The following is a 21265-nucleotide window of genomic DNA, read 5'->3' on the forward strand; positions in this document are numbered from 1 at the left end:
CGCCCGCGAATAAAAGTTCTGGTTCATAATTACTATAAATGGTAAAGAGGTCACACATTCCACTCACATATCATTTAAAACTAATATACACAAGTGAGACTCATATGTTTCACTAACTTTCTCCTGCCCATTTTTCTTAACATTTCTTAAAACCCGCGCCGGACTGAAATGAGACTCCTATTCGCGGACGGAGGGAGTAAATTGCAATTGTTGATAGACCTAAAATGTAGTTCAAATTATTAAAAATAATAAAAATAATAATAACAATAATAATAATAATACCTATTCGATTTGATTGTTAATATATTTACATATTAAAAGAGTATACTACATCCGTCCCAGCTCAAGTGATTGACTGGTTTTCGGTACGTATTTTGTAAAACTGATATTCCCTCAGTCCCGGCATAAGTGAGACATTTCTATTTTGGCATAGAAATTTAGGTAGTGGTATTTAGTGAATCAAATTATTAATAGTAAAGTAAGAGAGATAGTAAATTAAGAAAGAGAAAGAGAGAAAAAAGTAAGAGAGATGATAAAGTAGAAGTGATAAGAGGATAAAGTAGGAGAGAAAAGTGAGTTGATTGTTTCCAAAAAGGAAACCTCCCACTTAGGTTGGGACGTACCAAAAAGGAATCGTCTCACTTAGGCAGGGATGGAGAGAAAGTAAAGTAAGAGAGTTACTAATTTACAAGAAGTCATCTTCTATAGTATTATCTCTCTATATACTCCACCTGTCTCACAAGAATATGCACTATTTCCTTTTTATCCAGTCCCACAAGAATATGCACTTTCTAATTTTGAAAACTCTTTTCTCTCTAATACGGTGGGACTCATTCTTCACTAATAATATTTTATTTACTTTTTCTCTCTACCTCTCTCTTACTTTACCAATTTTGCATTAAAACTCGTGTCAAATCCCAAAGTGCATATTCTTTTGGAAAAGAGGAAGTATTATCATTTTCTCAAAACAATGGGCAAAAAGAAATGGAGTACTTTACATGAAGTTGGACAGATGGAGTATTATTTATTACACATAAAATTACAAAAAAAACTAAATGGAGTACATTAAATATCATAATAAACAAAATAAAATTAAATTATACTCCCTTCGTCCCATAAGAATATGCACTATTTCCTTTTAAGTCCGTCCCACAAGAATATGCACTATTTCCTTTTTAGTCTATCCCACAAAAATATGCACTTTCTAATTTTGGAAACTCTTTTCTCTCTAATGAGGTGAAACTCATTCTCCACTAACAATACTTTAATTACTTTTTCTCTCTACCTCTCTTACTTTACCAATTTTATATTATAACACATACCAGATCTAAAGTGCATATTCTTTTGGGACGAGGGGAGTAAACTATTGAGGTTTGCACAACGGAAATTGCAAGTTAAATAAATTCACATATTATAATATATTTAGGTGATTATGTGGATCGATTCAATTTTATGCTACAACACATATAAACATGCTATTGCGCAAATAATCACATAATTTAATATTAAATTATGATATTGAATCTTACAAATGTGATTCTCCAAAGAATTGAAGTGACTTGCAACTTCTGCAAGTGTAGATCTTGAAGCTTTATTGCAAAACCAAAGATCTTCTAGCCTATAACCCAACTCTAGATCTAACTTCCTTGTGGGAGGAATCTATTAGAAATTATAAGGATCTTGAAGGACAAGACAAGAGAAACCAATTGTACACACTTGCAATTTTTGAAAACTCCTATTAGTGAGGAGATCGAAATGTTGCTAGTTTGGAGGCTAGGTTTAGGGTTTTGTGTAGTGTAATATTAATACGCTCGGATTTTGCACTATTTTTATGCCATAATTTGGTCCGTTTTGATTGTCAAAGTTGCATTACATGTCCACTATTTGTATATTTTATCCATTTTGGTATTTTGACGTGTTTTGAGATAAATGTGGAAAATAGAGCTGAAAAAGGGCATAAAAAGGTCAAAATTTGGAAGCTGAAGCGCAACCCAGCAGTCGCTGAAAGCCGTCCAGAGAGCTCAGAAACTTTCCCAGCGGCCCGCTGGGTCTATTCGCGCGCAACAATCCCTGTTCAAACCATTTTTTCCATCGCTTCTGAGGTCCGATTAGGGCGTGCTATATACCATTCTCTTAGTCTTTAAAATAGCTTTGTGTTGGTACCTTGATCAACTCCATCAGAGTTCTTCGGAGAAAGTTATGTTCATTCTACGAAAGTCGCACATTGCTGTCAAAGTACTGAATTTAAGCGGAAATTTAAGGAAGGAAAGAAACTATTACCTTGTGAAGCCAAATATTTTCCTTAACATATGGAGCACAAAATTTCCAACTTGTAGGACACTTTTTACCATGTTTAAATATTTTCAAGCCTATATATACCGCATAACCTAATTCAGAATATTTACCAATTCATAGCCCCCTTTTGGGGAGCCTCCAAGGGTCCTCCCTTTCTACTCTATATTTTAATTCTTTCATCATTCTTGTAGATTGAAGCAAGGCAAGAGGAGCATGAAGACTTCAAGATTCAACCTTGGGTTTTGTTTGTTTATTTCATGTCTCGTACTTTAATTATTGTTTTAGTTCATATGTCTTTGGATTGCCAAACAATAGAATTTTGAGGTTTGATAGTAATTAAATTTTATGTAGTGCTTTTTATATTTGATGTTTAGAACTTGTTGCATTTGATTATTCCTCAGCTTTTGTTCGACTAATTGGTTGTTCGACTAATTGGTTCTTATGCGTTTATACAATAATGTGACACGAGTATTGATGCATGATAGGGAGAAATCATGGTAAAACTTGAGTTCGGATGAATATAGAACTAATTAGAATAACTAAAGAGTTAGTGAAATCATTATCCTTAACATTCCTCTATTTGCCTGATTCTATCTTATTTGTTTTTATGTTTTGTTTCTTTTACTTTATCTATTTTTGTTTAGTTTCATAATTTAAAACCCAAAATTATGTTTCTCTAGATGTATGACGCTTAGTATATGATAGTCAGTTGCAATTATATTTCATGTGTTAGATATCCTGGTACTGACCTTTAGCTATACTATTTCTGCCTTGTATACTTGCAAGTAATTGTAGTGCTAAAATATAGTGCATCAAATATGACACACCTCCTTCATTCCTATTTATAGGGTTTGTGATGGGCTAGGTTAGGGATCTATGGGGCTTGGATTGGGCGTCCCCTTTTGGACCTTCTTACTAATTAAATTATAACCCATAATTTAATATAAGGCCAATGGAATATTTCTTGTGCCACTATAGAATAAATACTGACCGCCCATCCAATCTGTGATTACAAGTAATCCGAGTTAACCTCTTTAATATACTATTTCCCATGTTTAAGACTTTCTATATACATTAATTAATTTGTAGTCTGCTATGCACTTTAAATTAATTAATATATTTTTATTTCCAAGAGTTTGTCTAGTACGATATGTATATATTAAATAATATACTTTGCTTTACTATTATTCTTGGATCAAATTCAAACCGGCCGGGTTTCTGAATAATAGAACTTTTCTCGAACACCTCTTGGGGATATAGTCAAACCGCGAAAGCACACAATTCAATGTAATAATAAAACTGACACCCTACTAGTTATTAATTACTACTACCTAAGATATCAGGAATATTGGGTTGCGAAAAACTCGCACCTACGGATAAGTCAAAGCAGCGTATGATTAATAATATATGTCCTATATTATTACAATGATTAAGAAATATTAAATTTCCAAGACATCGTCTTTTAGTAGATTTCAATAAACATGTCTATACTTTAGATCCTTTCGATGCTATATCACACCAGTGTCTCTCGTCATTCTCAAGGTAAGATGACTTTCGGATGGACACAACAACCTTTAACGATATGTAGCCAAAGCTTGTGAAAAAGTTTTACTTCTACAAGGTTCCGACTGAGTCACCTATTGTGATGACAATGTAGAAGACTTAGACTGATTTTATTTCCCGGCGTTTTAATTGAATATAATTAAAACGGTCAATGCCCATTAAAGTAAAATACACAGCACAAAGAAAAAATTTATTATTCTCATAAAATGAGAGTTTACAATATACAAGCAATTTATCAAATTTATAATAAACTCGAAAAATATTTTTTAGTATATATGTTCCGACATAAACAAGAGATTAAATTACAAACAAGGTAATTGTATCCTTTCCAAAAATTGACACGTAGTCAAACTTTAGTAAAAATTTACTCCCTCCGTCACACTAAAGATGACACACTTTTCATTTTAGTTTATCTCTATCAAGATGATTTATTGCTAAAAATAGAATAACCTTTATCAGATGACCCATTGCTAAAAATAGAATAACCTTTATCTCTATTTTATTCCCTCTACAAAATAAATGTATATAAAATTTCATGCCGTCCAAGAAAGAAGTCATCTTCTTTGGGATGGAGAGAGTAAAATATAAATACAAGGTTTGATAGCTTCAATTTTGTGACCAAGATAGAGAGAAGGACAGATAAGACCTCCCAACCAATTGATACACATGGAATCTTATTACTCATTTCATTTTTTTAAATTTATCATGTATTTTCATTATCATTTTTGCTAGTCTCATAAAATTTAGGATATATTTTTATTTTTATTATTTTTAGCAGTGAATCTCACATTCTACTAATTAATTCTCACTTAAATTTTATTAAAAAATTTAATATTTAAAAATAAACCTATATTACACTAATTTTTTTAACATATTTTCATTATATTTCTTAAAATTTGTGTTCAATTAAAATATGACAAAATTTAAAGTTACATTTCTTAAAATTTGTGTTTAATTAAAATATGACAAAATTTAAAGAGTAGTAGAACGTGGTGGGAATATAAAATTATCATTCTAGGCTTTAGTAAACGAAAAAGAAAATAGAAAATAGAAAATAGAAAATAGAAAATAGAAAATATCAAACAGGGAATTTAATGCTCCGTTTGCTTAGATGTGAAGCTGAGAGATTTGACATCTGTGTTTTTGGACGCTAAGCAATTTCCAACATCCCCACCTGTTAGGCTATTATCTTGATTTTGCAGAAATATACTATAAAGCACGAGCTGAAAATGGGATCGCTATTCAGTTCAGCGCATAAAAGGGAAGATATAGAAATGGCTCTTGCTAAGGCCAAGCAGATTGTTTCCTCAAACCCAGTTGTGGTTTTCAGGTAATTCCTCCAATTCTTTACTTATTTATTAATTAAAGATTTGATTTTTATGTTTGAAGATTTGTTGTTCAAGATTGATTACTGCTTGCAGTTTGCAAATTATTGTAAAAAGAGGATAAATTATATGCGTTGTTTATGATTTATGGTTCTTATTTATTGTGAACTCAATTATTGATTGGTGAAAATAATCCCCAAATTTTAAAATCAACTAAGCCATCATGAATGATGGAGTATATTTTCCCCTTATATTTCACCATTAGTTAATTGTTCTTGTAAAAGATTTAATCACCTGAGAAGTTGGTTTTTGCTGGATTGGAACCCTATTACATTACCAATCTTTCAGGGCTATCTCTAATCTTGAGTTAGAGATACTTCTCTACACTCCTAAGTTGATGCGTTGAATAATTTAGTTTGATCATCGTATCATATCGTTCAAATACTACTTCAAGTCGTTCTAGGTATTTCATCATCCCCTATGATCAATAAGGTCAAGCTCTACACAACCCATTGCTTATGCAATGTTCGGATCATAATCGTATCTTAAGGGGGCGTTTCTTTTTTTTTTTTATATTGATAGTGATAGAAAAATCGATTGGTGATAGGAGGAGTGACCTATTAGACTTATATATTGGTTACACTAATGTGAAATGTTATTATAGAGTACTTATTTTGTTTTATTTGCCAACATATAGCCTAGAATAGATAAAAGTATTTTGAGCTATTGTATCATTTATTTAGAAGGATTGATTAATTTTGAAATTTTTTGGTCATCTTACCCTTCAAAAGCTTCACTAATTATGTGGTAACTGGGTGTCGTTGGTGCAGTAAGACGTACTGTGGCTACTGCCCTAGGGTTAAGAACCTACTGTCCCAGTTACAAGCAACTCACAAAGTCATCGAGCTCGATGAGGAAGGTGAGTTTGGAAAAGAAACACTTGTTCTGTTTCTACATTGTGCTCTCGAAACTGACTAGTTGTTCCTTAAGCCGATGGCGATGAGATCCAGGCAGCGCTGCACGAGTGGACGGGGCAGAGAACTGTCCCGAACGTGTTCATCAATGGCAAACACATAGGTGGCTCTGATGGTAAGTTTTATTTTTAATCAAGAACTATTTCTAAATCCTAAACCATGTTTGAGATCGATTCTGTGTGTTTGCAGTGGTTATGGCGAAACACCAGCAGGGACAACTTGTCCCATTGCTGACTGAAGCTGGTGCTCTTCAGAAACAAAGTATGCAGTCCTGAACTTCCATTAATGGTTGGAAATGATCTTTACTTTGCTCCACAAATAAATAAATTAAATCAACTGTTGTGCATTGCACTTTGTCCTAATCGATTTGCTAGATTTGTTCGTCATCACCCTTTCTTGTTCTATTCAGCATATGTTGTAAGTATATTTTATGGCTATGTGATTATGCTATCTCTACAATTTCGTTTGCACCTTTTTTTCGCTTACTGCTTCTCAACATTTTATTTTCAAAAATATAAAAAAATCCTTTTAAGTTAGTTTAAAAACCTCCTTTCTAAGATACTGTGTTTTTTTAATGAAAGTCTGATTTATATATGTCAAAACCGTTGTTAGAAAAAGTCTCTTCTTTTACGTTTTATCTCTTCTAAGAAAGGTAAATGAAAGGTGCATATATCTATTTACCTTCTCACTTCTCAAAAAGTGAAATATACCCTTTTAAAAAAATAACACATTCTAAAGGAAAAAAGTATATTGAAAGACAAATGATTTTTTAAAAATAAAATAATAGTATAAATGCATTAAAAAACATAAAATGTAATACCTTTTCAAATACCTTTCTCCTTGGAGAATGATTTTTCATGAAAAGAAATACAAATATGGTTGTTATAAGATTTTACCTCTTCGTTGATTGAGAGATAAAGATACATCTTCAAAATAGGAAAGTGTATAATGCTTTCTGGAATACCTATCCTATTAGAGCATTAGCAAAGGGGCGCCCTAAGGCGCGCCCTATGCACCGCCACGTCATCATTTTTATCCTCCTACCCTCCCACCTGCAGTGGGGCGCCCTAAGGGACGCCCTATATGTTTTACTATTATTTAGTTAATTAATTTAAATATTTTCAAATATATAATGCAAACTAATTAAAAACACAACAAGTAGCTAAAAACCGGCGAAGACTGCATTGATTAACAAAAGTTACACGATTCAAGTTGGCTAATCTACGCAATTCCCAACTCCCGGCACAGCTCATCGATCAACCCCTGGAGGTATTCGGCTTTGGCGGGGTCCGTACACTTCTCGAGGGCCTTGTGCGTCTGCAACAACATCCGCGCCATCGAGGCTCTTGCCAACCCCACATACGCGGCGGCCGTCGGCCTCGGGGTTGGGACCGGGAGCGGCGATGGGGTGGCGGCGGTCAAGGATGATGTCGCCGTCGCCTTCCCCTTGTTCTTCACAGCCTTGACGCCTATGGGACGCCGGGAGGACATCGGTGTACCGGAACTCTCCTCCTCAGTGTACGTCCGGTTGAGGTCCACCAGACGAGTTCCACTTTCGCTGCTCGTGTAACCACCAGCGGCGGTGGTCTTCGTCCTCTTTGTCGCACCGGTGTGCAGAATCCCGCCTTGGAACTTCTGCTTGTCCCTCAAGAGCGCCCAGATGCCCAAATGCTTGAAGTCGCCGTACAAGGACTGGTACGACAACAACGTTCTATCGCGCACGTCGCTCCCCTGCTCCCTCGCGCACTTCTTGTACTCCGACGCGAACAGGTTGACTTACTTCTTCACCTAATCCCAGTGCTTGCGGAGCTGCTCCCGTTGGCGCTTGTAGGCGCTCGGCGGCTTCGCCTCATTGTAGCGCTTGGCGATGCGCTCCCAGTACGCGAGCTGCTTCTGGTTGTTGGCAAATATCGGGTCCTCCAATATATCCACCCAACACCTCGCCAAGACGAGGGTTTCATCCGGCTGGTAGTTCGTACGGCCGGGGGCGTACTCTTCATTCATTGCCGGAGGTGGCAACTTGTTCGCGCGGTGCCGGATCCGCTTCTTTTTTGCGGGGGTGGCGACGGCGGCGCGGAGGGAGGGGGCGGCGGGTCGGTTTGGAGACGGCTCCATGTCAGACAAACCATACGAATTCGTACTGAATTCGGGATCGTACTGCATGTTGGCGTCGAACGGCCGATATTCGTCGGGTTCTGTACCCGCCCAACGCGCATCACCACTAAACATCAGACTATTGGGATTTGAATCCATTTCGTAGTAAATGTGAGCTTCGAGAGTGGAATCGTGAAATGAAATGTTACAAATGAAGCCGGGGTAGGGGGTATTTATATAATTTTTTTGAATTTAGCATTTAAAAAAAAATAAAAAACACGTGCCATCGTCCGCGGAGCCCACAATGGTGCCCGATGGCGCGGACGATAGGTCATCGTCCGCATTTCTTCCGCGCCCGAAGCTTAGGGCGTGGGCGTAGGGCGTGCCATCGGGCGGGCACCCACAATGGAGCCATCGGGCGCGCCTGAGGACGATGGCACGCATCGGGCGTGCCATCGAGCGCCCCGTTGTGGGTGTTCTTAGAGAATGATTTGTCATTTAAAAAGGTAATTTTAGTAGTTATATAATTTTACATTTCCATTTACCTCTCCGGTCTCTCCTTGGAGATGCTACAAGTGTATCTAATTTTGGGAGAAGTCTAATCTAATTTACGTTTTATCTTCATTAAGTCCCTAATTTTGAGAGAACTATCAAGTTATGTTTCCTGGTGATAAAATATTGGGCCAGTTTCTCAAATTCTTAAGCATGTAGTCAGTGACGGAACTAGAAATTTATACCAGTCGGGGCTGAAATTAAAAAAATATATAATAAAGAATACTTCTCCGGTTCCCTCATAGTTGAATCATTTACTATTTTGGGAGTTTTCTCATAATTGAGTCATTTTCATATATAATACTAATAATAAACACTTTTTCTCACTCTTACTTTACTCTCTTACTTTTTTATCTATTACTACTTAACAGTTAACACACTAAATATCCATTTTTAAACTCTGTGCCGAAAAGTTCCACCTCAATTATGAGGGAACGGAAGTAGTATTAAATGTTACATGTAATATATGCACAATTTTTACTGGACACTAGATGATAATAGTTTTGGACGAGTCGATATGTACCGCTGAAGAGGTCTCATTTTCATTTTTTGTTGAAACTTCTCTTTCACTGTATACAATTAAGATATCATTCATTCGTTTGTCTCTCATTCTACTTTGCAAATCTAAAGTATTAATAAGTTTCATTGAGAAAAATACTTTTTAAGACAGGAGTTGTTACAATCAAGAGAATCAATGTGTGAATTCAAGTGAATTCGGAATTGAAATACTATTTAAATAAGTTCTAGTCGCAGTTGAATTATTCCTTAATTTTTTTGAACGTATTCCTTAATTTTTAAGAAAATATTGATACATAAAAGTTAGCAATAACAATAATTTGTTATTAGGAAAGTAAGAAAATAATTTTTACAAATTAATTTCATTAGTATATTTTTTAACTAGCTTTTTTACAACATTAATTTGCCATACTATCAAGTGGGTCCAAATACCAATTAACTTCATTATTATATTTTGTTTATAATGTTATTAAACAACCCTAGTCTACAAACACCCAATAATAAAATAAAAGCCCAAATAGTCTTCTTCTCCCTATTCTTAATCTCTAGTTTCAGAGATCGGCGTCGCTTTGAATTGCAGGTGTGACACCCCGAAATTTCGTTCCTTTCTTTCGAGATAAATCAAATTTATTAGCTTAATTAATTTTTGTTTAGAAGGCGTATGGACGTAGAATTTCCGTTGTAATTTACGACTTTGGAATAAATTAAGTATTGTTGTTGTGAGAAACAAAGTGCAAAAAAATTATTTATAATAGTAGAGGAGATACTTTTATTAGAGAAATGTGGTTATACTTTGAAGAATAAAAATAAAAGAATAATGGAGATACAAATAGTACATGCTTACATGTGTGAAAGAGACAACACCCACTCCAAGACCATTTATCTTTTACAAACAAGAAAGAATGGAGCTTTACAATGGCTCACAACAAAAAGTGGAAAAGACCTCTACATGTAGTAAATTACAAAAGAAGTGAGTAGACAAATCCTCCACCCTTCTTTTCCTCTTTTCCCTCGATTTGTCACAACTACTAGACTCCAAAAATTTAACAACCTCGGACACCAAGAAGCCCCTGCACATGACATGGAAATAAGGTTAGAAAGAGGACACATAAGTAAAAGGGGAATGAGAAGCAAGCCCAAATAAGAGGGCTAAGGTAATAGGCGAAATATAGCAGCCAAAGGGGTGTAATTTAGAGCTGCAAGATCAACCACATTCTGTCCCATTTCAACTTTCATCATCTGAGAATCAAAACCAAACTGCCACGAGTAGGAAGGCTCAACCACAAGCCCAAAATAGAAGAGTAGAGTTCCATTTTATCGAGGCTCAAGGAACCAGCCAAGAGAGGGAATCTATTTCCCCAGAATTTCACCAAAAAGGAAACAACAATTGGATTAACACATAGTAGAGATAAGCTGGCAGCCCCAAAATAGGAGGCTTTGCCCCCAAGTTTTCAGACACAAGAGGTCAAGGTTGATGCCTATATAAGCGGCCTCCCCACCCCTTTTTCCTCCACAACTTTGCCACCCCAAAATCTCACAAACATAAAAATTTCAGTGAGGAGAGGCAGTGGCAGCCAAGAAACCAATGATTCACCAAGTGAGGTAATCCCCTCAACACCCCTCCATCGCATCTTATAGAACAGCCACATGAACAAGAACTTAGAATCATAGGAATGACATCGACAACCAAAGGCATGATCTTTAGAACAAATAGATAGCACGAAAACATAGAGTTAAGTGCCACGGCTACTACCAATGTTTCACAATAGGAAGCTTCTACCATAAACCCCAAAGAGCAAGATACAATAATCAAGTGATCACAAGATCAAGTTCGATCACAACTATAGTCAATGTTCTTAAATCACCAAGTTGCTGATTAACTCAAATAAATTGAGTAGAAGGGGGATAGGGGAAAGGACTTAGCTTCAGGCCGAGAGAAAGTCGACGGAGGCGGCACAGGCAGTGGCTCTGCTCGCCGAAGCTGGTGGCGTGGGTGCGACAGCGGACCTCGGAGCTTCCACGCGCGAGCCGGAGAGAGTACGCGCAGCGCTAGGAGCTCCCCGACACTTGTTCGGCGGCGGCGTTGCGATCTTCGGAGGAAGAGTCTCGGCGGAGAAAAATAGAGAAGGAGATGGAGAGAGAGAGGCGACGCCTTCTCTGTCGGCGACTTCGTCGGGCGAGAGGACTCGACGGAGAGAGGGGCGGAGGTGCTGCTGATAAGATTTCCCCGATTTTCAGAATTGGGATTTAAGAGTTAAATTGGTGAAATGGAGGAAGGGAGAGAGAGATAGCCGGCGAGCTCCGACGACACGAGAGGTGTCGGTGTCGCCGGAGGAGGCGTGAGAGTGAGGGAGAGTAGGCGATGCTCGCTTCTTCAATTAGGGATTGGAATTAGAGAAGGAAGTGAAATGGGGGAAAGTCACGTATGGGGGAAGGAGTATATTGGGTCCTTATTCATTTTATTTGGGCCACACTAAATAATGAAGAAATTGGGCCAAAAAAATTATTTTAGTTTGGGGCCATTTTAATTTGTTGGACCTTAGTATTTTAAAAATGGACTCAAATGAGTTATTAAGGAAAAAGTGGGCCGATTACTTTGTGGACTACACTAATCATATGTTGGAATGTGGGCCAAGAAATTAATTAGTATGGGCCAAGGTTTTAATCGTTGGGCCGAGATTTATTTTGTAGAGCTTGGAATTGAATATGTTGGAATTAATTTAAGAATCGAGTTGGAGCTTGATTAATTAATTTCCGGATAAAGTATTAAATTTCCGAAGATGGAAAATGTTGAAGTTGGGGACTCGAAAGCCGACCGGCGTCGCCCCGCGATGCCATGGGCGGCCTTAAGAAAAATATGAAGAAAATGATTTAAGAAAGGGATTTTCCAAGAATCCATATTTTATTAAATAAGTGTCCAAATATTTATTTTAGAGAAAATAGAATTTCTCCAAAGTTAGTAAAGTGAGTAAATAAACTCTGCAGAGTAGTGAAGCCGAGATAGGATTAAGAAAATCCTATAAGACGAGACTAGGATATAGGTGTTATCCAATAGGATGCATGCATTCTTTTCTCAAGAGAAATAGTTCAAGTACTAATTAGCGTGCTACGCTATTTATTTTCAAAGGATAAATTGCTCAAGGGCAAGTGAGGCCAAAGCGAGTAATTTAGTTGAGAAATAAGCATATCAGGTGGGGTTTCTTTTAATATCCAGCACATTAGTGTGGATATAAATCAAATACTTGGCGAAATTATGAAGTATCATCTTTTCTAAAAAATGAAGCTGTGATTATTTTCAAGTTGTTGTCATACCATAAAATGTTTGTTTTTGATGCCTATCTGTTGAGGCTATATGCCGGGGTTTTGGCGACGCCAAAGCTATGTAACGAATTCGGTTCCCAATACGACCGCAAATCCTATTCGGAATATTGTGCACAAGGGTCGTGAGCCATCTTGCCCGGCTATGGTGTCCGTGAAGGTGGCCACCTTCTCAGTACACAACTTACAGATATGGTATGAGTATTGAGGAACTTAGACTGATCGAACTTAGACTGATCAGTCGGACTTTTAAGATCACAAAAGAATATAGTAAGCCCAGATTTTTTAAGAAAAACCCCCGTGTGTTACTGTTGATAGATGACAACTATATAATGTATGTTTTGCTTTTAGGCACGTGTCCACTGAGTACTCCTGTACTCAACCCTGCTTGTATTTTTAAATGTGCAGGTTGGACGTCAAGAGGAAAGAGTATTGATCGGAGTCGATGTTATTAATTAATCAAGTGGATCTTTCGACGATTCGTGTCTTCATACACGAAGTCGTTTAGTAAGGACTTATTCCGCTGTACTTTTGTTAAGTGAGAATTTCAAAGTCTCACCATCGAACTCTGATTTAGTTGATGAGATGATTATTCTACTTCTAAGACCATGTAATTGAATACTTGACTTCTATTTTATGGTATCAATCGATTTGGCCTTTTCGGCAAGTTCCTTGAGTTCTACCCCTTTTCTTTCCCCATTTCTTTAATCCATCTTATTAGTCGCGGATTATCCGCTTTCGCTATCCTTAGCAAAATGCGGTTGTGACAGCGGGACTCCTCAAGCTATCTAGGGCGGAGACCTGGCGAAGGACGATCGTGGCAGAGGGATTCTGGGTCCGGTGCTGGGCGGAGGCTTGGCTCTATGTGGTTCCGTCGTTGTATGTAGTTTAGGGCAATTGCCAAATAAATTATGAAGCATAGTCAAATTTTAGTTCGTTCAATACTTTTTTCAAAAAATCATCAAGTATTAATATTTCGCAAATTATTCCATACGTTGTTTTTTCGATGAAATCTGCGATTTTGTGCAACCATATTTATCTCCATGGGCAAAACTGTTAGGGTTTTGTATACTAGAAATCACCTTTCGAGTGATTGGATACTGTAAAACTGTATATATTCTTTTCCAATGAATGCAACAGATTAATTTTCTCATAATATTGTTATGTTTTATATTTAATGAATGTTTATAGCATATTTAAATGTATAAGCGAACGTAACAAAGTTTAAGTCTTTGTTTGAGTAGACCGGTTGTGGGCGCCGTCCACTTTAAGGTAACACGGTCAGTTCTGAACGAAAAATAAAAAAAATAAGAATTTCACAACCTAGACATGCCTTGACTACCGATCGTGAAAGGTTGCAATGTCAGTCCGATTATTTCTAAGCCTTATTGAAATAAGATGACGTTGGTGTGGTATAGCACTGAATTGGATCTAAACGGCAAGACGAGTCTTTATGCTATATACTGAAAGACGAGGTATCAGAGCCAGTCTTTGGCTCTGATTATTTGAATACGAAGCATGTTCTTGTTGTTTCTTTTTGTTTATATTTTATGCATGTTGAACTCAAGAACTATCGAATCAAACAACTTGAATTATTCGATCGCACGAGACATGCGATCCGTCGGCGCTTGCGCCAAGACGGACCGCACCACGCGCAATCGAGAAAGGGTCATCGATTGAGTAGGAGCCCGAGGCTCACGATCACGGGGCGACGTGCAGACAAGCGTGGGCTTGTGTGCGACGTCGGCCGAAACCGCACGCCCCAGATGGAACCCTCATCGAGGTCGACACGGTGGCTGGCGCGGTGCGGCGGTTAAACCGAGAATCCGTCGAGACACCGAGACACCAATAGCTCCAACCCTAGGCGGAAGGTCTGAGACATAGCTCCAAGCTACTGGCCGAGACGTGCACGCCTAGCAGCGTGACGTGTGCCGGAGCAGTAGGAGCGGCGAGTCTCGGATGGTCGAGACGGGCGATCGCCGCTGGCCGAGAGGGGTCGCGCCACCGCGCGATCTCCTGGCCGAGATGCTGGCGCCAACCGAGGAGCCAGGTGGCCGAGAGCAGGCGCGCCACCGCGTGTCCTGCTGGCTGAGTACTCGCGACGCCGACGAGCCAGGCGGCCGAGACCCTGGCGCGCGACACGCGCGCTGCTGGCCGAGACGCCGTGCGCGTCGTGATCCGATGACGAACTCATCGGATCTTCGTCGTTCATCGTTCGTGCGAATCTCGTGCGATGAGATAACGATGAAAGATTATTTTAATGATTATTTAATTAAAAAATATTATTAAAATATTATTATTTAATGGAAATAAAATATTTTGGGAATATTTCCCTAGATTTTAGGAATATTTATATTATTATCTATATCTATGGAAATAAATAATATTATTTTGATCCGTAGATGATATGGACAAGAATAATTTAATAATTTCCTAATATTTATATATCTTGAATCCTAATAAGGATAGATATGTAAAAATACATTAAATAATAAAAATTTCTCTTCTTAATCTTGAACATGGAAATAATTTGAATTTAATTTTTCATGTCTTATTAAGAATTAAATAACTTGTTTATTTTAGATATATTTTATAGTAGACATGGATAAGAATTAAATTCTAGAATAATGGTTTCCTAAAGGAAGATACTAAAGTAAATGAAAGATTTAATTATCCAGCAAATTAATTACTAACATAATTTAATTTAGCCTTAATCTGCCTCAAGGCTAAGGATAATTGAAAGAGCAGGTTTGTGTCAGGTGTCGTGTCGAGCACAGGATGTATCCTACTGATCAGGATGGAACCCCAGCTATGCCTGAACTTGGTATCAATAATTCCTCAACCCACTTCCACTGACTAGTATAGTGGACGTAAGGGTCGAATCCCACAGAGATGAATGCGCTTTGGGAATTGTGGTGAAATTCTGGAAAGGTTTGGTTAGCTACCACGCTTTGGGTTGAGACTTTATCTAGGCTGGAATTTAAGATGTTACTCTACTGACTAGGAGGCGGGGAGAAAGATGATTGACATGTAGCTGTGTACGTGGAAAGTGGGGAGCATAGGTTTCAGGAAATATATGGAAAGTACGAGTTTACTATAAAAGGCTAAACGGAATATCAGAGGAAAAGAGGTAGTTAGGTGACTAGGCCTACAGATCTGAAAAGTGACAGCTGAAAAGTAAAGGACAAAAGTAAAAAGTGGTTAAAAAGCAAAAGTGGTCCAAAAGTTGGATGGAGATGTTGTCTTCATAGAAACACAGATTAACAACTTCATGAACACAGATCTACAATTAAAACCTCAAATCAAAAGATCAAATACCGAAACTGCAACTAAACTTAATGGGTGACATGCAAGGTGGCAGAAACTACGTAAACTAGGCTTTCACATTTAACCATTTCAGATCTAAAATCTACCAGTAAACTGAACTCAAGAACTCAGATCTATCAATTCGGAAATGGAAACATGCTCGCAACAACTAGAAATTACCGTAACTACTCGAATTAAGCTATCTAGGCAGAAAAGAACAAGATCAAACAAGAACCGAAGCACAAAAACAACTTCATATCAAAGAAAGGTTTGGATCACAACTAAGACTGCAAAGTAAGCAAATATTGAAAGTGCAACAAATCAAACGTAAGAAAATAAAGTGCGATTAACTAAGAAAGCAAATAAAGATTGTTTGCCACTCTGGGCGATGAAACTGTTAACACTACGAAACACGCTGACTGGAACGAAGAGATATGTAACTCCGGCGAACTGATGAGCTTCAGGTGACCATGACTGTCGGCGAGGAACGAGAATATGAAGGATAATGCTGAAGGATTGATCTACCGAAGAGAGATTGCTAACTAAGTGTAGGAGTGGATGAACTGATTCATGATTTTTCTCTCTCCAAGTGGCTTCTTTTTATAGGGAGGCCTCCCTTGATTTTTAGGGTAGACTTCAAACATGAAATGACTCTTTTGCCCCCTTGCTTGCGGCTGATCTTCCCAGCCATCCTTCTTCTCCAGCTCGAGCCTTTTTGGCATGCATACTGGTCAGGATAGCAACATCCTGACGCCCTTCTCACCTGAATTCTCCTAACATTCCCATACTGGCTAGAACACTTCCCTGCACACTTTAGCAACTGTTTTGCAGATATATTCCTATTATGCACATTATACTGACCAGTAACCAAGGCCTAGAATACGACTTATCAAACTGCTCACACTGACCACATGCTTGTCCTCAAGCGTGAAGAACAACAAAACAAGTAAGTCGAATTCTAGCTTGGTTACCCCCCTGACCGACTCTATCCTAACCTAGACCCTAAACTATGGCGCAAAGAAAAACACATCAGCACGGACACATACACATAAACAGAACTAAAGACACTTAAACACATTAACACAACTCAATTGGGCTATATATTCAACCATCTCTCCCCTTGGGATCAGGTGCAATCCGGCCTTAGACAGCCTTGAATTTCCGCCGCCCCCCCTTTCCTTCCCAGTCAGTACATCCACTTGTCAAGATCACCCACACTCTCGGCTTAACACTGGATTCTCTCAGTCGCTCACTCCTCACTGGGATGTTAGGACTGTATTCTCTCATAGCGCTGAACCATAGATGCTTCGGACTTAGATCTCACGTGCGGCTATTGAAGGTCTTTTAGGCTTGTAACGGGGCTATTGGGTTATAGTGTTTGGGGTGGTTGTTCCTAAGGCTCTAAGGTTCAAAAACCATTACTTTATTCTGATGCGGGGAACTGTGTGCGCTCAGGCTTTCGGCTGCCACTTCTGCTTGGCTGGTCTTTTTCCGAAGTTGCTTCCCAACTGGTCAGTAGCGTCTTGTGGCTTCGCCACCCTTATTCCTTCTCATTCTTTTGTGGTCAAGTATTTTCGACCATTTTCTTCGCATTTTCTCATTTTCTTCTGTGGCTTCGCCACCCTTATTTCTTCTTATCTTTTTGGGGCCTGGAATCTCTTCCTAGTCATTTTCTCCTTGCCTCTCTATTTCTTCCAGTTGGTTTTCTTCTTGTATGTCCTGCTGGCCAGTTGTCTTCTTGCCTTATGCCTCGCACACACAATTCCAGGGGCTAGGGGTTATATCTGGGTATATATGGCTAGAAAGTGTGGTTCTAAGGGTTGGAAATTTTTTTTAGGGGGGGTTCCTACTGCCTTCAGTGTTGCTACACGCGGTCACTTTACCCTAGGCACCTTGTGGCAGCCACTCTTTTCTTTTCTGAATTAGTGGAAAGTGGTTCCACTTTAGGCTTTTAACTCACATTTTAAGAGGGCTTTTGTGTTTGGGCTCTAAGTGTGGGCTTTTCTCTCATACTCGCATCATCTATACTGACTAGGAGATACTAAGGGGGGGTGGTTTCCATTTTCCAGCATGTCCTATCTCCCTCAATTCCCCTCACCGTCAGTTCGAGACAGTTGAGTTTTAAGCCCAATCAAATAAAAAACTAGACCTAGACACTACACAAACACTTAAACACAGATAACACATATGTACACATGTCATACTGGCCAGTGCATTTCCCCCTCCCACTTCACACTTGTCTGCCCTCAGAAGAGGCTATGAAGTGGAAAAAAGATAATGGCCAGTATGGCTGACACACAGACATACCAAAACACAATAAGACATACTTATACTAAAAACTTCTCACACTTAGACTATATAATAGGCTATATAATAGGCTAAGTGAGAGAGTTTAAAATCTAAACAGAAACCATCAAACCTAAACATATATATACAACAAACTCCTCACACTTAGACTATATAATATGCTAAGTGTGAGTTGACATGCATACGAAAAAGAAAACAGAAAACACAAACACATGCGCCAAAAATAGCAAACCCTTTACTTCTCACATTTAGACTATTGTATAGGCTAAGTGTTATGAAAGGGGTTTGCTCACATACTACACAGATTATACTACCTGAAAAAAAACAGCAAAACACAATTAAAATACGAAAAACTAAAAACTGAAAATAAAAAGAAAACTAACTGGTCAGGTGGGGTGGTGGTCACTTGTTCCTCTTGCTCCTTCGCGGGGCAGGTTGTGGTCCAGGTGGTTCTTCCGGTTGTTCCTCCTCATTCTCGGACTGCTTGTTCCCAGATTCTGCCGACTCTTCGGCATCTCCTTCCTCTTGTTCCGCTTCTTCTTTCTGCTCTGCTTCTTCCGTCTCGGGTACTACCTCCTCTGATACTCGTGGTTCATTAGTTCGGCCTCCGTGGCCACTCGGTGCAGATTCACGGACCAACTTCCCGATTCCCAACTCTTTCAAGATTCCTTCCATCACAGTTGCCAAACGGCTTAACTCCGCTCTTGCTTTTCGATTCTCTTCCGCCAACTCTTCCACTGCCTTCTCTAGCCTTTCCTATCTTTGCTCCTGGTCTTGTGTTCCCGGATGTGCTGCAGATCTCCCAGTCGGTATAACTTCTTCTCCCATTGCATAGAAACGTGGTACGCCCTGCCTCATGTAAACGGTGTTTGTTTCTGACGAACACTCCCAAGATATGGCAGAGAGTGAGGTTTCTCGCTGGGTGGGTGGCAATTAGATGGCATTGGTATGCTGTCCAGAATCCTAGATGTAATTTCCTTCCGTGCTTCGCGCACCACAGATGGTATAACTCTGTCATTGATGTTCTTACCGCGGAGTTCGACTGCCTCAACAAATTGAAGTCCAAGTGAAGCTGGACTAGGAGTAGGATTGGGTTATTGAAATGGATTGAGCGAGAGAGAGTGGATGCAAATTCTCCAGAGGCTGGTTGAGTTAACTCCTCCCATGCCTCTTGGGGCTCAAATTCCACATGTCTGCGGGGAATTCCCCGCTCCCTACTTCTCCACTCAGACCCTATGGCCTCCTCCAAACTGCACATTCCCAGACGCACGGTCCACTCAATCAGATTCATCCGTATCTCTCCGCCAAACAGCCTAAAACTGATACATTCCTCATCTAGATCAGTGGTGACCTTAAACCTAAAGGTCGTGAAAAACTCCTTCGCTAATCTAACCGGGACACTCGGATCTCCATTCTCTAACAACCATTCGAATCCTAACGGATGCAAATAAGAGAGAAACTGCTCGCGGTTACGCAACTCATCTAAAGAAGGAATATGAAGTACCTTTCCGCTCTTCACTTGCTTACTCCCTTCATCCTTGCTATCGAAAACTTTTTGTAGCTCCTTCGAGTCAAAAAGCTTCATCTCCTCCACCAGATCATCAGTAAGGTCCACTGTCCAGCGCCGGTACCTCAGTCTCTCTACCGGGGGATGTACTAGCTCCCGATGATCGTGCGGAAGCTGTTGCTCACTGTACTCCTCGTCCTCCAGGGAGATATCACTGTCGGAGTCCGAATCTTCACTGGCAGCGTAGTCGCTGTCGTCTGTCTCTTGACGGTGCGGTGGGGTTCTCTGAGCTGGATCTGTGATAACGATGCCTATGTTCACTGTGCGTGGCTTCTTGTTGCTGGACTTCTTCTTCATAGGGGCCTTCCCCTTTCGTTTCCTTTCTACTTGATATCTGGCTTCCTCTCTGTCATCCTCGTCTTTCTCTTCTTCGGGTTCCTTCTCAGCTTGTGTTGAAAATTGATCCTGGGCAGTAGGACTGGTCTCCTTGTGGCCTACTGACCTGGATGCGAGGTCCAGACCCTCAGCCATCCTGTCAGCCTCTTCACCTTGGCCACTCAGTGTTGGAGAGACCGCTTCGTTTTCCCTTGCAGTATCCTCTAAGTCAGTAGTAGGCAAAAACTCCTCTCAGGTTTTGTGGGAGTAGCCCTTTCCTCATCACTCAAGATCTCCATCGGATCTGCCTCCGTGTTCGGCTTCGCCTTACTAGCTGCCCACTTTCCTAAGCATCGTTGAGATACCCTTTGCGGCTTTGGCTGTTTTGCCCTAGGGTCGCCCATCAACACCAACTTCCTCTTGACTACCTTCGGTTTAGTCACCAGAGGTGCTACTGGTTTTGGTATCTCCGCTCTTGCTTCTGTTTCTTCTGCTTCCACATGCACATCACTCTTCCCCGCCTCTGTCTGGGGGTTCACTGACTCTGGCTCTTTCTCTCATGCTCTTCCTTCTTCAGCTTCTCCTACTGCCCTAGATGTGAGGTTCAGATCCTCAACCATCGTGGCAGTATCATCTTCCCTCTGGTTTACTCCATCCAAAATCGCCTGGAATTCGTCATCCGTCATTAGGCCTTGTTTCTTGGCCGTCTCATTTAAATCTATCTCTTCCCTCGCCGTCCATTGAGAAACAGTCCCCGCCGCCGGTGTTTTCTCTAGTTCATCGTCTCCCTGTAGGCTCCCCTGTTCCCTGCTCTTCCTTGCTTCACGTTCATCTGAGTCGGAATCGTAATGGTCGGATATGGGGTCTACCTCCATCGAATCACTTTGTTGTGGAGTTTGGGAGGGTTCCGAAGATTCTGGCGGTACCGGTACGGTTACCGATGGAGATTTTCTTTCTGGTGGAATTTCGGCGAAAATCGGAATGGAAACAGTTGGTTGTACCGTGGATTGCACATTCGGTTCAGATGGGGCTCCACTGGTCGCGTCCCCTGCTCCCCCTATTTGACTGAAACCGGCCAACGCCGCTGTCCAGTCCCGATTAGGGTCTTGTTGTTAGGGTTTTGTATACTAGAA

General features: G+C 39.8%; 1 protein-coding gene across 1 annotated transcript; it reads left to right on the plus strand.

The window, feature by feature from the left end:
- The first annotated feature begins 4963 nt into the window (after window positions 1–4963).
- LOC121778335 (glutaredoxin) lies at window positions 4964–6627 on the plus strand. Its single transcript, XM_042175662.1, has 4 exons — window positions 4964–5188; window positions 6014–6102; window positions 6174–6272; window positions 6347–6627. Exons 1-4 carry the CDS (start codon window positions 5088–5090, stop codon window positions 6430–6432), a joined length of 375 nt encoding a protein of 124 aa, XP_042031596.1. The 5' UTR covers window positions 4964–5087; the 3' UTR covers window positions 6433–6627.
- The last annotated feature ends 14638 nt before the right edge of the window (window positions 6628–21265 follow it).

The sequence above is a fragment of the Salvia splendens genome, chromosome 19 (genome assembly GCF_004379255.2).
Source record: "Salvia splendens isolate huo1 chromosome 19, SspV2, whole genome shotgun sequence".
NCBI classification, from domain to species: domain Eukaryota; kingdom Viridiplantae; phylum Streptophyta; class Magnoliopsida; order Lamiales; family Lamiaceae; genus Salvia; species Salvia splendens.

Bases quoted from the DNA above. Each gene is read 5' to 3' on its own strand.
- LOC121778335 (XM_042175662.1), top strand. From the start codon at position 5,088: ATGGGATCGCTATTCAGTTCAGCGCATAAAAGGGAAGATATAGAAATG. The intron at 6,103-6,173 runs GTGAGTTTGGAA...TTGTTCCTTAAG, and splicing joins CATCGAGCTCGATGAGGAAG to CCGATGGCGATGAGATCCAG. The intron at 6,273-6,346 runs GTAAGTTTTATT...GTGTGTTTGCAG, and splicing joins ACACATAGGTGGCTCTGATG to TGGTTATGGCGAAACACCAG.